The sequence below is a fragment of the Peromyscus eremicus genome, chromosome 19 (assembly GCF_949786415.1).
Source record: "Peromyscus eremicus chromosome 19, PerEre_H2_v1, whole genome shotgun sequence".
In the NCBI taxonomy this organism is placed as follows: Eukaryota; Metazoa; Chordata; class Mammalia; order Rodentia; family Cricetidae; genus Peromyscus; species Peromyscus eremicus.
Window position 1 is genome coordinate 48,460,594 of NC_081435.1, and position 16,800 is coordinate 48,477,393.

At 53.2% G+C, this 16,800-nt stretch overlaps 1 protein-coding gene across 2 annotated transcripts in view; it reads right to left on the reverse strand.

Annotated features, from left to right (window-relative positions):
* Ndst1 (N-deacetylase and N-sulfotransferase 1) overlaps positions 1–16,266 on the reverse strand; it is a 30,215-nt gene extending 13,949 nt beyond the window's left edge. Inside the window, exons 1-7 of one of the 2 annotated variants that reach the window (XM_059246216.1) lie at positions 15,364–16,266; positions 9,585–10,079; positions 6,624–6,711; positions 5,080–5,234; positions 4,148–4,333; positions 1,908–2,036; positions 1,051–1,233 (exon numbers count right to left, since the gene is read on the reverse strand). In XM_059246216.1, coding sequence (XP_059102199.1) covers positions 1,051–1,233; positions 1,908–2,036; positions 4,148–4,333; positions 5,080–5,234; positions 6,624–6,711; positions 9,585–10,079; positions 15,364–15,876 — 1,749 coding nt within the window. In that variant the 5' untranslated portion in view covers positions 15,877–16,266. Of the gene's footprint in view, positions 1–1,050; positions 1,234–1,907; positions 2,037–4,147; positions 4,334–5,075; positions 5,235–6,623; positions 6,712–9,584; positions 10,080–15,363 lie in introns of those variants that run through there. The other variant, XM_059246217.1, reaches the window with a different exon arrangement.
* Positions 16,267–16,800: the final 534 nt, after the last annotated feature.

Sequence of the window (16,800 nt, forward strand, 5' to 3'; positions counted from 1 at the left end):
TGTGCTCTTGCTGCATCCTCACCTCCCAACACCACTCTGTGACAGATAGGGACCATTTCTGGTTAGTGTTATAATCCCATTGAGCCTGGCAAACGGCCAGCTCTATGCTCATCACTAACAGGAACTCACAAGGATTTGTTGACTTTAACTGCACAAGCTATGCCTGAATCCAGAGTTCAGCAAACTTCCCCCGTGGAGCAAGAGAAACCTCTTGGGAAATGTTAGTAAACACTGTAGGCTTACAGTACTCTCTGGTCTCTGCTGTAGTCATACCAAAGTGGCCCAGACAGACACACAAGAAGTGTGACTGGGTGCCAACAAAATTTTCTTTACAAAGACGGACCACATGTCAGACTTGGCCCAGGAGTAAGTGTGTGGATCTCTGGCCTGAGTCTAGCTTCTACCTCCAGTTTTTAGTAGTCCTGGTATAGATTTTCCCAAAGACTGCCCTAACCCTTCCCTCAGCCCCTTTACCAAGTAGCTCAGAGCCTGCTGCAGGTGAAGGGAATGGCATGACCCGCCACTAGGCAGGGCAGACACTCTCTATACTTTGCCTCCACTAGTCTTACCCCAAGTTTTTGGTTTGGTGTTTTTTTTTTTTAATTTGTATTGGTGTTTTGCCAGTATATATCTATCGATCGATCGATCGATCGATCGATAGATATAGATAGATAGATATATATATCTGTATGAGGGTGCCAGGTTCTCTGGAACTGGAGTCACAGACAGTTGTGAGCTGCCATGTGGATACTGAGAATTGAACCCGGGTCCTCTGGAAAAGCAGCCAGTGCTCTTAACCACTGAGCCATCGCTCTAGCCTTACCCACAGTTTCTAAAGGCTCTTTTCCAAGGCTGTGTATGAGTGTGCACACACACAAGCTTATGGGTGGGGGTAGGGACATATACAGCGTATACATATACTGCACCTATGCATGCCCAAGAGTATGCCCACACTGGCGAGGGAATGTGACGTGTAACGGCTGAGCCTGGAGCCCATGCCTGAGAAGAGAAAGCACATTGCTATAGCAAGGCACATGCCACTCTGCCCACCTGCCAAAGTGGGTCCTTCTCCTCAGAGAAGATCTGGAAGTACTTCTGGGCCAGCTGCACAGGGGGCAGTGTCTGCAGCCTCAGGTTGGTCCAAGAGTGCAGAAAGCGCACCAGGTGCTTGAAGGTGTACAGCCCCAGGCGGTCATTTCCATAGTTGGACAAGTGCGTCATGAAGATGCTGATCTGTTCCAGGGAAGGGAGAGGGAGGTGAGGCTGGGTCAGCTTCTGAGTCACCTGATCCCCACCTGTTACTGGCCACTGACACCCAGGGCAAGGTACATTGGGACCATTAACAAACTGAGTGACCTTGGGCTGTGTTCAGCCAAGGAAAACCCAGGTCTAACTGACTGCTAACATTACAGGCCTAGAGTAGGAAGCTGGCCTGGGCAGAAGCTATTTGCATTGTTTTATAAATCAGGACAGGGAGTGTACACAGAATATGAGGAGTATGCAGTTCACAAGGCTCAGAATAACATGCATGTTGCTCATTTTATAATGTTAGAATAGCTGGTTCCACCTTACAAACAAGAAAAGAGAGACCCAGAAAGGTTCAAGTGAAATGTGTGTGGTGTACACGTGAATGTGCACGTATACACACACGAAGACTAGAAAGAGAACATAAACAAGAAGTGCTAACATGTCTATACAGAAGTGCACACTTACAAAGAGAAAATACCACTGCTTTTGTCCGGGTCACACAGCCGAGGAGGCCAGTGCCACAAGTGGACAGTGGACCTCCCAGTTTCCAGGTCCCCATGCCAACCTGTCCACTCTTCCCCAGCTCAGGAAGCCACCTCGGTTACGGACAGGCTGTCAGCACCCCTCCTCATACCAGCCCTGGGATGCAGAGCACTCACAGGATTGAGGAGCACGGTGAGGAAGAGCTCTCCCCCATTGATGATCTTGTCCAGCTCACTGGAGCCTCCAGGGTACTCGTTGTAGAAGATGGTGTGTGTGAAGAGGCCACAGGTCTGCCGAGGGAGGACCTGGGAGGGAGCAGGAGAGGGGCCATGGCATCTCCAGCCATGGTCCAGAAAGGAAGGCCGCTTCCTCAGGAGAAGGGCTGGGACCTCCTCGGAAAGACGCTCCCCTAGGAGGTCCCACAGCCCCCACTCCCAGGAGTCCCTCCCAAGGGCTCTGCAGCCACAGTGGTCCCCGGGGAATCACTGCCCTCGTCCTGCACTTCACTGCTCTTCCCTACACAAAATAAACAGGTCCAAGAGTAGCATGGCAGTTTCTAAACACGTGTGCCATTTGCAGTGAGGGGCCCTGACCCTCTAACACAGCACTGCAATGTCACAGCCTCAGCTCGTCGTGCCCGTAGTCATGAACTCATGGAACCGCATGTTGTCTGTCTTCCTTCTGGAAACCAGGCTCTAGGAACAGGGAATGAGCTTGTCTCATGACTACCTCATGCCCAGAGTTAACATGAATCCCAGGGCCAGCCTGGGCTATGAGACCCTGTCTCAAAATAAATAAATAAAAGAAGGGAGGGAGGGAGGGGAAGGAGGGAAGAGGGGGAAGGAGGGAGGGAGGGAGGGAGGGAGGGAGGGAGGGAGGAAGGGAGGGAGGGAGGGAAGGAGGGAGAGAGAGAGAGAGAGAGAGAGAGAGAGAGAGAGAGAGAGAGAGAGAGAGAGAGAAGGCAGCAAGAAGCCTCAGCAGGCAAGGTACTCTTCACCAACCTGACGACCTCAGTTCAGTCCTCCTAGTGGAGGGAGAGAAGTGACTCTTACATGTTGTCCTCTGATCTACACACACACACACACACACACACACACACACACACACACACACGAATAAAAATAAATAAATGTAAAAAAACATAATGAAAAAAGAGTCCCAGGTACTAAAGAGGCAGGTAGGGAAGCGTGTGGGTAGGCAAATGGCTGGACGGATGGACGGACAGCAAAGTGCAAACCTTGCCTGTACCAGTCACAGCTGGTGACAATACATCCTTCTATGTATGTCAAGCCATGAAGCCGCATCACCCCCGACCTCTCTCCTCTCTCCTAGACCCTGTATCTAACTCAGCTCGACCTTCTACGTCCAGCATGTGACCATGTGCTAACCTTGTGCTGTGACCAAGGTACCCCACTCTCACGTGGAGACGTGCCATCCGTCCCTTGCTGGTCTGCCTGCTCCCACTTTTGGACCCTACACTCTGCTCCGCACCACAGGCAGAATGAACGGACTAGATCGTGCTCCACCCAAAGCCTTTCCATCTCTGCTTAAAGCTCCAGTCCGTCACGGCCAGCCTCCCACCTGGGAGCCACTGCCATCTGCCCCTGCTTGGTCCTCAATCACACCCTACCCTCGGGCCTTCGCACCCACTGCTTTCCCAGCCTTGAGTCCTGCAAGCTCAACCTGGGCAGATTATTACTAACTGCACCCCTTTCCTGCTGGGTTCTCTCCAGGGTGCTCTCACCATCTTTCCACTGTAAGCTTCACATACTCGTGACCACCTTGTCCGTCTCTCCCTACAGAATGTCAGGTCCACAAGGTCAGGGACTTGTCTGGGTTTTTCACTTCTGTGTCTCCTAGCCCCCAGAGTAGGGACAGACAAACACTCAGCAGAGATTCAAACATGCAAATGAGTGTGATAGAGCCCTGTCCCGTATCTTCATCTAACTCTCTTTAAATAATACTCTCCATGGCTGGAAGGGGGATGGCTCAGTGGTGAGGAGCAGTTACTGCTCTTCCAGAGGACCTGCACTTGATTCCCAGCACCCACATCAGATACCTCACAACCCTCACAACAACCTGTAACTCCAGCACCAGGGGGATCTGATACCTTTGACCTCTACAGGTACCTGCACCCTTGGGGGTGGGGGGGCACACTCACTCACATGCATACACACACACACACACACACACACACATACACAGTGAAAATACATTTTAAAAAAGAAAGAAAGAAAGCTTTCCTGATCCTGTCACCAAAGCTAAGAAGACCAATCTGCCCTCCCTATGATGGAGTCTCTGAGGCAGAACAGCAGCAGAAACTGGCCAACCCCTCAGTCGGCTGCCTTCAGTCACGCCTCCTAGCAGCGTGTGCAGCCCCATGACAACGCCCACCATGCCCCTCGCAGCCACTTGCCATGATGCCATTGTGGATGAAGCCACGGCGGTAGCGGGCAGGCTTCAGATGGGGGTACTCCTCTGTGCTGGTCACACGGATGTTCCACACCTGCTTCCAGGCCTCGTACAGCTGCACATGCACAGGGTACACACCGGAGTGGTGGGGCGCCACTGCGTACCCCATGTCTGTGGGAATGCCGTGCTCCTGGGGAGAGGATGACCCAGGCAGGATGAGAATGGGGTCTTTCCCTTTGGACCCTGTTCCTCTTTTTTAGAACACAAGACAAAAAACAAAGGCTAGAATGGTAGGGCATGTGGTCTAAGCCCATAGGTGCAGATGGGGAAACTGAGGCCTGGAACAGAAAGGGAGGGACTCAGAATCTCAAAGCAAGTGACTAGTAGAAACAAGCCGAGAACTAGTCTCCCAACTCTCCTTCAGTCCACATGCCTGGCACCGAGCTCAGAGGACTCACATCCCTGCTCTCTCCTGCTTGGCTAGTGTGTCCACACTGGGCTTTTCTTAAGTACCTCTGCCAGCTCTCCAGAGGTTCTACCCTGCCTGAAGGTAAGAGTTTGGGCCCAGGAAATGAAGAGGCCTCGGCATGAGTCCTTAGGTGACCTCCTGAGTCTCAGTGTCTTTAACTTGGGGTTTTGGTTTTTGTAGTTTTGAGACAGGGTCTCATGTAGCCCAGGCTGGCTGCAACTGATCCTCCAGCCTTTGCCCCCCAAAGGCTGGAACTCCAGGCATGTACCACCAGGCCCAGTGAGCTTTCATTTTTGTCTGTACAGAGGGACAGCCCTCTTGAGGAGACAGTGGCTATCAAGGCAGCTTACCCCAGGCCCTAGCCCAGAAACAGATTTATCAGATGAAGCTCATCTATCAGTGAAGCCCAGCCCAGCCCCTGACACACCCCCCCCCCCCAGTTCTGTCCCATGGGGAATCTTACTCACGACAGCGAACTTCTTGTTCAGGGCCATCTGCTCAGCCAGCACAGACTGGTTGTGGAATAGGTGGGGCTGCATGTGGCTCCACATGTGGGGGAACCACCAGAACTCTTTCACGTAGGACAGCAGCAGATCATCCCCAGCATCCTCAGCGTCGGTACCTACGGCAGCGGCAGAGAGAGTTCGGCACAGCTGGCTGGCCACGCAGCCCTCCTTCCAACCTGGCCCGACTACAGATGGAATATTCAGCCACGGGCCACCTAGCTGCGTGGAAGAGTCAACCGAACTTTGGCCCAGAGAGACCCAAGTCTAGTCTGGACTGCCCTTGCCTCAGCAAGTGGCTTGGCCACACCATCTCCTCTGTGGGCTCTTGGTGTTTGAAGTCAACAACCCCAAGTGTTCTGCCACCTCTCACATGCTTACTCTTGTCCTATTCCACTGATCCAAACTGGGTCATATGCCCTTTCGCCCACTAGCCTGCAGAAGTTCTGGGTGGATTCAGGACACTCAAACCTCTGTCTCAGCCACCTCCAGATCTGCTAAGGGCTAAGGACACAAATGCAGACACCACCACCAGCACGCTCGGGTACCTTTGGGCCATCTTGCACACTCTCAACCTCAACCTATTGCTGACACGGTGGCCCTGCCTAGAACTCCAGAAGCCATCCTCACCGAGGACCGCGGCCCCCCAGTTCAGGGCTGGTTCCCTTTCACTTGCCCAGCATGGGAGGAACGTGGAAGAACCCTCAACCTCATCCCTGCTACTGCAGACAAAACACAGGACAGTGGTGGCCGTGGTGGGGAGGGACGGTCATTTGTGCTGTCACTTTCTATGCTGTGTACTTCTATAACAGTCTTAAAACTCAGCCCATTTCTGAAATAGCTCAGCAACGAAATGGCCAAGCCTGAGAACCTGAGTTCAATCCCCGGGACCCACACAGGGGAAGCAGAAAACCACCCCCAAGTTGTCCTCTGACCTCCACACACACATTATGGCATATAAACACAAACATGTATACACACAGTAATAAAAACCTTTTTTTTTTTGGTTTTTTTTTTTTTTTTTTGGTTTTTTTTTTGGTTTTTCGAGACAGGGTTTCTCTGTGTAGCTCTGGCTGTCCTGGAACTCACTCTGTAGACCAGGCTGGCCTCGAACTCACAGAGATCTGCCTGCCTCTGCCTCCCAAGTGCTGGGATTAAGGCATGAGCCACCACCATCTGGCTAAGCATTTTTTAATTCAACTAACAGCTGTTATAAGTGTAAATCACTTTGAAAGTGATTTTGAAAGGTAAGAGTGAGGAGGAGATAGGAGAAGAACCTAACCTAGGACCGTACAGGCTGCCAGGCATATGGAAACCTTGTTGCTGTTACTATTGTCCCCAAATGCCCTCTGCTGGGATGTCCCTTGTAGACCATGAACTCTGGAGTCACTCCCCACCCCCACCTAGTATATATATATATATCTGGTGCCCTCATAACAGCAATCTGGGGGGCAGGTTGGGAGAAGTCTAAGAGGTTATTCAGAGGGCAGGGGCAAACCACCACCTACCTGTGTGGAAGAATTTCCCTGAGTAGCCCAGGTTGAAGGTGAAGTTTGGGATGTGTGTGCGAAGCTCGTTCTGTGTATCAAACAGGGCCTAGGACAGGCAGAGGAGAGGCAGCAGTGAGGGGAGGTCAGCTCAGACTCCTCCCACTGAGCATCTGAGGGGGTGTCCTGTATAAACAGGACCAGCTACAAAACTCTCAGGACCTGATACAAGGCTGGCAGTGTGGGTCTGGGATGAAGCATCTGCCGCACACCTGAGGCCCGGTTCCATCTCCAGCACAGCGCCCCAAGATGCAAATGTTGGGCCCTTGCTCCAATGCTAGCAACATCAAGCAGATGCCAGCAGGGCTCGGCCACATAGGGACTATCTCAGCATAAGGTCTGGGAGGCAGCCCAGGCTGCACCTAAGAAGCCAGCCCCCTGCCACCTCCTACACCAGATTCTCTCTGGCTTGAAAAGCCCCGAGCTCCAGCTCAGCTCAGCAATGCATGCCTGAGAAGCTTCCGAATTTCTCTAGGCCTTAACTGCAAAAGGGGACCAGAAGATCTCTGTCCTCGTGGAGCTCTTCAGACAAGCGAGACTCGGTCTAAAACTGCCTGACTGTGGTAGAAGAGTGACGAAGAATGGGACCTACAGTCACGTCCGCAGTCACTGACACCACAAGCACCAATGTCTTCCCGTGGAGGACTTTTCCTCCCGGGGGGAATGCAAGACTAGATCAAAGGATCCTGGCCCTGCCAAGGATGTCCTCTGTGCCCTGTGTGCCAGTGTTGCTGTGTGAACACATCTAGCACCCATGGAAGTCCAGGGAAGGGGCTAGCCCCTGGGTTAGGACTGCACTGCTCACAAGGCTCTGAGGAAAGATCCAGAAGCCCCCCTTTCAGGCAGTATGTCACCTCGGGCATCTAAGCAAGTCTAATCACTGCCTGACAGACACATGATCCAGCCATGTGGCCTCAGGCAAGCTGTTCCATCTCTCCGGGCCACAGTGGCCTCCTCTGTAGAAGAGGGCTCCTACCTCTTCACCAGCTGCTGTGAAGACCAGTGAGACAACACACAGAGATGGCTGAGCACAGAGCTAGCACTCACCAACCCCAGATGTGCAGACTCTGGTGGACGACGGGAAGTGTACTGCATGGCCAGAATGACACGTGCCAACGAGGTGACAGTCACGGCTCTGAAGGACAGTCAGTTGACAGCCATGTTTCGTACTAAATCGGATACTGCTTCCCCTTTTCCCCGGCTCAGGGCAAGGAAGGAGGACTGGCAAAGAAGCACCCCGCACTCTGCCCCGAGCTGATGCATGGAAGACCGGGTGTGTGTGTGTGTGTGTGTGTGTGTGTGTGTGTGTGTGTCCTTGATTTGTTTCCCGCAGGCAGGGCTCTTCGCGGCTGCACTGCCTCTTCTTCAGAAACAGGGAAGAGGAGTCAGGCCTGGTAACACATGTCTATAACCCCAGCATTCAGGAAGAAAGGGATGGAGGATCAAGAGTTCAAGGCCAACCTGGGCTACATGAGACTGTACCCAAAAGAAAACAAAAAGGGGGGATGGTAAAAGCTAGGCAGAGTATTCAGAAGGCTGAGGATAATGAAGCTCGGACTAGCCTGGGCTACAGGATGCAACCCCGGATCAATGGCTCACAAAGGGCATGGTGAACCTGGGTAGCTAGAGGCCTCGCCCTGGACCACAGTCTCTCAGGCATTCCCTTGCTCATGCAGTGAGGACCTAGACTACAAAGGACAGAAGCTTGGGCCACTGGAAGAGTGACCAAGCAAGCAACAGGGTCATCTGTTTTGCTGGGGTGGGTCACGGCACTGCATGAAGATGTTGGCGGGAAGGCTCAACTTGGAGTGGGCTTAAAATCTTCAACAGAGGGACGTTTGAAAACTCAAGTGTCAGGAGTAGCACTGTGCATAAAAGCGGATCAACACTGCCTAGGTCTGCTGTGGCAAGCAGGGGAGGGAGGAGCCTGACCACGTGGACATGCGCTTCCCACCCCAGGCAGGCACCACTGTGTACCCTAGCAAACAGCCTGAGTCCCTCCCTGGCCCTCCCCCTTCCTTCAGGCTCAGCGATGGGATGAGACTGTGCTCCTCTCTACAGAGTTCACTTCTGACAGGACAAGGCCACAACCCCGTGGAACCTTCCTTCTAGACCTTGGGCCAGCCCTGCCGGAGGTTTCAAGTTCAGGAAGACAACACCAGTGTGTCTGCACCGCTCAGGGAAGAGTGCCTGCCACAGTCTAAAGCCTCCTGCAGCATCAAAGAGGTCTGTGTCTGGTGCTAATACATCTCTAGCCCTGTTAATCTCCAGAGAGAGGACACCCAGTCAGCAGGCAGCAGCTCTGGGGACTTAATCCCCTGTTTTGTCTCCATCTGCTTTACTGTTGTGTTGGCCCTCTGTGGTGGCAACCCACACTGATGCCCTCGTTCCAGCACGCTGGCTCCTCTGCAGAGGCTCCAGTGACCGATGACTAATGGACAACTGCATCGTAAGGCTGTCCTCTGGCAGGCTTCTTTCTTGACAGCTCACATGTGGATGCAACCCCGTGTTTGCAAGGAGCTTCCACAAACAATTCGGTAAATAGTTTCAGAATTCAACGTAAGTATCCCACTATCCATACACAGCTGTTAAAGCATGCTGTGTATGTGACTTGGGATCTTATTCTGAAGAATCTTTGGGAGCTCTGATAATGACGAACATTTTCAAAGAGTTAAAATCACATCTAGGTTAAGAGGCAGATTACAACCCTGGCCAGATCCTTTTTATTTCTGCCTGGGTCTCTTCCTCCTGAGCTCCAGAACACACATGCAAAATCTCTCTGTATTTAACACTTCATAGATGCCTCTTGCACACAGCAAGACAGCAAATGGCTGAAGTGGGGGGGTCAATGGGTCTGCAGATACCAGCGCAGGAGACACAGATGGGGTGTGGCCCGATGAGGAATTCCGAGGCTCTCCTTACCTTCACATCCTCCACCTTCATGCGTGTGCCCTCCTTGCCCACAAAAATGTCATCGATGTCCACCAGGATGTATCGGTCCAAAGGCAGTGAGAGGCGCTTCCCTGTGAGGAAGGACACAGCATCCACGAAGACCAGCTTATGCAGCCAAAAGTTGAGGTTGTTGCCAAACAGCACACGCTGGATGCCGTCGTGGAGGCCCAGGTCCTGCACCACAGTAGCATGCAGTGCGGCATGCAGGCCCGCATCCGCACCCAGGTGCGGGATGGACTCGGAGGAGCGCGTCTTGGCCAGCAGTACTGGTTCATAGGTAGAGTGGTTGGACTGGAAGACAGTCCAATCCTCGCCGGGCAGCACGCCCTTCTCTACCTCACTGGGCCGTGTCACATAGAGCAGTGGGGACTTGGGGTTGATGCTGCAGTCCTTCAGGCCCAGGTTCGAATGCAGGAAAAGAGGGAAGCCTTTGAGCTGTGCACTCAGCAGGCTGTTCTCATTGGCCTACAGCAGTGTGGGGCAGGAGAACAGCTGTCAGGCACAGTCGAGAACAGTAACGTCAACATTTACAGCTTCACAAGAGCTGCCGTATCCCTCACTGAATACACACACACACACACACACACACAGACAACACGTGTGTACACACGCAACTATACACAGGCACAGATCCACATAGACACAGACAAACACATGCTCACAAACATGCACATACAGACAGACATATACAGATAGTCGCACACATACAGACAGACACACGTACATACACACACAGAGACAGACAGACAGAAAGACACACACACACACACACACACACACACACACACCACCCTCCTACACAGAAAGGCAGCTCTCTTGCCCACTAGCCACCACTGACAGGGATACAATCTTTATCTCCCCCCCCCCCCACCCCCTGACTTGCTGCTTCTCCCATTCCCTGTATTCATCTCCTCCTCCCTGGTCTCCCCACTCTGCCATGCTCCCCTCCTCCCTGGTCTCCCCACTCTGCCATGCTCCCCTCCTCCCTGGTCTCCCCACTCTGCCATGCTCCCCTCCTCCCTGGTCTCCCCACTCTGCCATGCCCCCCCTCCCTGGTCTCCCCACTCTGCCATGCTCCCCTCCTCCCTGGTCTCCCCACTCTGCCATGCTCCCCTCTTCCCTGGTCTCCCCACTCTGCCATGCTCTCCCTCACACTTCCAGACATCTGGCTCTAGATATAGTACATTTGTCCTTGTTCTTACACTGGTTCTATCATCTCTTCTGGGACTGGTAAACTCCTGTTCATCCTTCCAAACCAAATACATATACCTGCTTCTGGCAATGGCCTCCCTGGGATCCTGGCAAAGCCTCAGGGCTGCACTGGGTTCAGAGCCTCCCTCCTCCCAGCCTGGGCCTACTTGAAAACAAGGCTATATTTCTTACTTTGGATCCCTGACACCCAGCAGGGACACACATTCATTTGATGAGTAACTATTTTTAAGAATGAAAGAGGAACAGATAGCTGTTGGTACCTAGCACCTGATAGCTGTGGGTCCCAGGGCTAATTTATCAGTCTGCAGCGACTCACTGTACCAGACATTATAGTAAGTATTTAATGAGATATAGTGAGGAAAAGACAGACAGGGAACTGTGTAAAGTGAGAAAAGCAGATGTGACCCTCCCCTTGAGTCAAGCAGGACGGAGAGACAGCCATCGAAACCACATAAGAACAAAACATGGTACACCTACATGGGAAAGGTCACAGCTGTAGACTAGCACATGCTGGGCAGTCAGCTGCCTCAGGAGGCTCCTGGAGAAAGGGCCTTTGGAGCTTGTTACAGAATGAGTGATCAACTAGGAAGAGGTAGAGGTCAAGTCCTAAGAATAGCCAGTGAAAAGGCCCTGAGGCAGGAGAGAGCACAGCATGACCGAGAAAGAGCAAGGAGCCAGAGAATGATCAAGAACGGACAAGAGGCAGAAAAGGCCATTGGGGGCCAGACCCACAGGTCCCTGGAGCTGTCAAAGACTCTACCCAAGGATTCGGAATGAGGGCACAGGTTCCGGTTTGCATCTGGAGAAGCAAGGAGGGTCACCCACAGGATACCTGTGGGGCTGCCCTGGTGAGCACCATGCCTGGGCACGTGCTGAACAGAAAGCAGGTAGGTTTTAGTCCAAGCTCCGCCAGGTGCAGAGCTGAGCCTGCCCAGAGGAAGCTGTTTACTAATCTTCCCACCAACCCTCTGCAGGGGGCCTGGCTTTGTAAACTGTGATAAGGAGCCACTCTGGATCTCCAAATGCAGGGAGTGCCTGCCAAGTCCCTATCCTGAGCCAGCCTCAATGCTGAGGTGCAAGAGACTGAGACCCATCTTCAGAGACACCCTCCTCAGGCTCCCTGCTCCCCACCACCCTAAGTCAGCACTGACACAGAATGTGACCTATGAAGGGACCCACGACACATCAGGCCCTGCCTACCACTGCTGAGGCCTGGGAACCCACTAGACACTGGAGCTCACGGATCCCATTTCAAAGTCCTGGCCCTGAGCTTGCTGTGAGGTGCTGGTGATTGTCCAGACACAGCACCACTGAGGAAGAAGTCAGGCCAGGATAGCTTCTGCTATCACAGGCAGCCATGAAAGGGTCCAGCCAGGGAAGGGAACAGAGGGCCTAGGCACTGGAGACGCTAGCCCTGTCACAGGGTCCTTCTTCCTACTCCTGAGCACCAAGGAGACAGGGGTCACCCTGACTTAAGGAAGAGCCTGAGCAAGGACTGGGATATGGAGGCCTAGCACAGACTTCCTTATGAACGGTCAAGCCGCCCTGAGAAACCCTACATCCCTTCTACGGGGCTCTAGTCAGTTTGTTCCTATGCGGTCTTCAGAGGTCATCCAGTTAGAAGCAATACGCTGGGTTGTCAAATCTTGGCTGGGTGGCATACTATGTCACTCTGGTAAAGCCACTTGATTTTCGAGTCACGTTATCTGAAAACAAAGTGCCTACTCTATGTGTCAGAACATGCAATGCAACATGCTGGGCACTGGAAGGTCAGGTGGCCTTCGCCGGCCCTCCGAGTGCATTCAGACGCAGACTCTGCAAGGCTGAGGTGGGATTGTGTTAGGAATGGTACAGGTGAGGACCCGACCCCACCTCAAGGACTTCTCAGGGGCACAGCGTCAGAGCCACAGACCAAGTATAACTGCTGTGTTTGCTGAACTTGGAGTGGGCACGGCACCCCACCTGCCACTGATGGAGTGACTCCAGGTGCTGGCCTGGTCCTCGGTATATCCCTCAACTGTCACACTTCTAGCATGGTCTAGAGGCAGGAACTGTAACTAGTCTCACTGGTTGAACATCCTGGCCAAGGTCACATTGCTTCTAACTTTCACAAAGATTTGACCCAGGGTCTGGACTTTTCAGCTCGTGACCTCACCCTGCTTTGACGATCTGAAAGGGGCGGAGCTTGAGCCCTGGCACGGGCACTTGAGTCTGCCGAGTCCAAGGCACGGCACAGAAGGCAGCCTCTGCAGAAGAGCAGTGGCGTGCCTCAACCACCAGGGGGCGGCATTCTAACCGAACAGTCACAAGCCTAGCTCAGATCCAGGAGTCTTGACTTACGCAACAGTGTAGGGAGAGCTGGTTCGCCACCGACCCCAGAGACCGTAAGCATGTCCCTGCTCTTAACGGGCTTCATGTTCACTGTACGCAAGGAGCTGAGGTGACACAGGACCCGAGCTCTGATGTTTTAACTAAGCTTAACGTCCATGCCCCAGGCCTAGAGGAGTCTAGCACACACACAGGGCTTCGGCGGACACTGACGTCCATTAAGTAAAGAACAGTCAGCTCCTAGACTCCTCAAACCTTAGAAAGACCATGCCTATGGCTCAGGGCTTCTGGACTTGAATCCTGGATGATACTTGGTAGGGATGTGTGTGAGCTTGGAAACATTTCTTTTTGTTGTTGTTGTCTTGTTTGGTTTTTGTTTTTTTTTTTAAGAAGGGGTTTCTCTGTATAGCCCTGGCTTGTCCTGGAACTCACTTTGTGATCAGACTGCCCTTGAACTCAGAGATCCACCTGGTTCTGTCTCCCGAGTGCCGAGATTAAAGGCGTGCGCCAGGCATTGGATACATTTCTTAACCTCTCTCTGCCTCAGTTTCCCCTCTCTTAAATCACCATACCCTCTGCCTGCCTTGGAAAATGACTTATTAGTGTGAAGTAAGTTCATTTGTGAATCAGGCAGGCAGCACCCGCACTGAAGGAGCTCTCAATAAACGTCAGCCGTTCTGATGATTCTCAGGCCTGGGGCTCTGAATCTACCTTAATGAAGTTCATGCCAGGAAAGGGTAGAGAGTAGAGGAGAAAAGAAAAAAGCACAGAGACAATGGAGCCAGCCTAACTTTCTGCTTCTGTGAAGCCATAAACCAGGCCAGTGTTCCCCAGAGGGTGCTCTGTGAAAGAGATCAAGCTGGCTGAGAAACAAATCATACTGGGCCGCCCCGCGGCAGGATTTCTAAGGCCTTTGGTTTTTTGACTCACTCTCCCTTCTCAGTGATAGAGCCTCCTGCTGTATTAGTGCATGAAAGAGCAGGCTGTGGGAAGCCTGGGCTAAAGCAGCCTCTCCCAGCACCGAACAAAGGAACAATGTGTGCGGAGGCTTGGGACTGGCACCTTCTTGCTCTATGCAATAGCCCTGTGTCCCCCTCAGGCCACTCACAGGCGAAAACTTTCCTGGCTGACCACAGAGTCCAGGACTGGCCCCACACCCACTCTCAAATACCCTGCTCCCCTTCATTTTACATTTCTCACAGCCGCCACTGCCTCTGTTTCCAGTGGCCCACTCCATCCCCACTGTGTTAAAATGTCAGCTCTGTGAGAGCAGGGACTTGTCCGCTTCCACTACTCTATGCACTGGTACTTAGCAAGGGCCCAGGACACTGGAAGCATCCAGTAAACAAATATCCCCCAAGCCCCCAAGTCAAGTCCCCAGCTGGGGCCAGCATTCATCTTTCATGACCACATATCCATTGTCCCTGCCCCCTCCTCAAGGGCAGACCTTCCATAACAAGCTTTAAGCAATGAGGACTCCCCACCCCCATCCCAGGGGTGGTTCTGGGAACTCCACAAAGCCCAGAGCAGCTCCCCACCTGCAAACTGGGATTTCTTTCTCCTTACTTCTAGCGCAAAATGGCTCTGGTTTGAGAAGCCAAACTTCACCCCCCACTATTGATCTCCAGGAGGAAGACAATGGAAAGCCAATCTGCTTCAGATGAGTAACAACCCTCTTGGTTTTGTTTTGTTTGGTTTTTGGTTTTTGGTTTTTTGGTTTTTTTTTTTTGGTTTTTCGAGACAGGGTTTCTCTGTGTAGCTTGTGCCTTTCCTGGAACTCACTCTGTAGACCAGGCTGGCCTCGAACTCACAGAGATCCGCCTGGCTCTGCCTCCCGAGTGCTGGGATTAAAGGCGCGCGCCACCACCGCCCGGCCTAACCCTCTTGCACCTGCACTTGCTCATCTAAGATGACTGCCGTGGCAGGGTTCAGAGTCCCTGGCAGAGTATGCCTTTTCCTACCCTGCACCCACCCCCAAGGCTCCTTCAGGCAAGTGCCTGCTGTGCGCTGAGCCCCACGTGGAGTAGACAACACCTCCAAATACTTATTAAGCATTCGCCAGGGAGAAGCAGGAACCCACTTAACCTTCACTGGAAGCCTGGGAGCTTAGGGCTACCACTGCACTCATTTTACAATGCCAGCTGGTAGGTGCTTGGCTAACAAGCATAGAGACAGGCTGGAACTGCTCAGAAACCTGCTCCCTGAATACCTTGAAGAAGCCAATGATGCCCACGCCGTAGGCCACGCAGTACTTGTCCAGCAGCTCCCGGTTCCAGGCATCCAGGTTGACATACTTGAGGATGTTCTCATAGATGATGAGGGCAAAGCGGCCACGGCCCTTGTCAGTGAGCGTGGGCATGTCCCCCTTCCCGGGTGCAATCTCTGTTCGGTACTTGAAGCGGCTAGATTCCAGGATTGCCACCACCTCCTGGCCCAGCTGTGAATAGAGGCTCTCCACAAAGACCAGCACCAGGGGGTCTGTTCGGGAAGGGGCAACCGCCTGCACGGGCTTGATGGGCAGGAGACGGCTGGGGGCCACGGGTGGAGGGTCCCCACAGTCAGACTCCGAGGCATCTGCTGAGGGCTCGAGGCTCCGCTTCCAACCGTACAGGTAGTAGGCAGAGACAAAGACGCTGAACAGGCAGAAGGCGAACAGCAGGAAAAGGACAGCCTGCGGGGACATGTGCCGACACAGCCTCCGGAGGCACGCCAGGGCAGGCATCCTGGCCCCCGAGACCTCAACCCGCAGAGGCCCAGCCTGGCCTGGCCCCCCGCAAGGCCTCACACAGGAGGCCCAAGAGCTGTCCACTGACTGAGAGATTCAGACACTTAGAAGTAAGACGTTCAAAGGGCAGCGGAGAGAAGGATCCGGGCCCCTGGCCCTCTCTCCCAGCCAGGGGCACAGTCTACAGGCTGGTCTTGCTCCTTCCTTCCTCTACACCCCTTTATGTCACCATGGCAAACCCCAGCGTGGTCCTGTGCAGAGCGGAAGTGCCCCAGGGCGTCAGGGCCTCCTGGGGGTGGTCAACAGCAGGTCAGAAGACAGTGGGCCAGCCAGGGAGTGCCGCATGCCGCCGCTCTCTTGAGGTGCACCCGCAGGGTGAAGGCTGAGGAGCTGGGGAGAAAAGCAGAGAGTCAGAGGAGGGCTTTGAGAGCCAGGTGACCACAGAAACACGGGTCCTGACAAGGTGGGTTCATGTTCGAGAGCTGCCACCCAACCTGACACTCTTTTATCTCTGTGAGCCTCAGTCTCCCCGTGTGTGAAATGACGCAGACAGCAAAGGTAACCACACCGTAAGGAGCTGGAAAATGAGGGCCAACAATGTACAGAAATCACTAGGAGTGTACTTAAAGAAGCATCCACCAATGGTAGCTGCTAGTTTTCATTATTAGTAAGCCAAGCTAGGCCAAGAAAAATCCAGAAGCAGAGCTGGAGAGATGGCTCAGAATAACTTCAGTACTCGGGCTAAAAGTACTGGCTGTTCTTGCAGAGGACCCGGATTCAGTCCCCACCACCTACATGGAGGCTCATCACTACCTGCAGCTCCAGTTCCAGGGAATTCGGTGACTTCCACAGGCACCAGGTATGTTCATGGTACACATACATACATGCAGGCAAAACACTCATTCATACACACACACACAG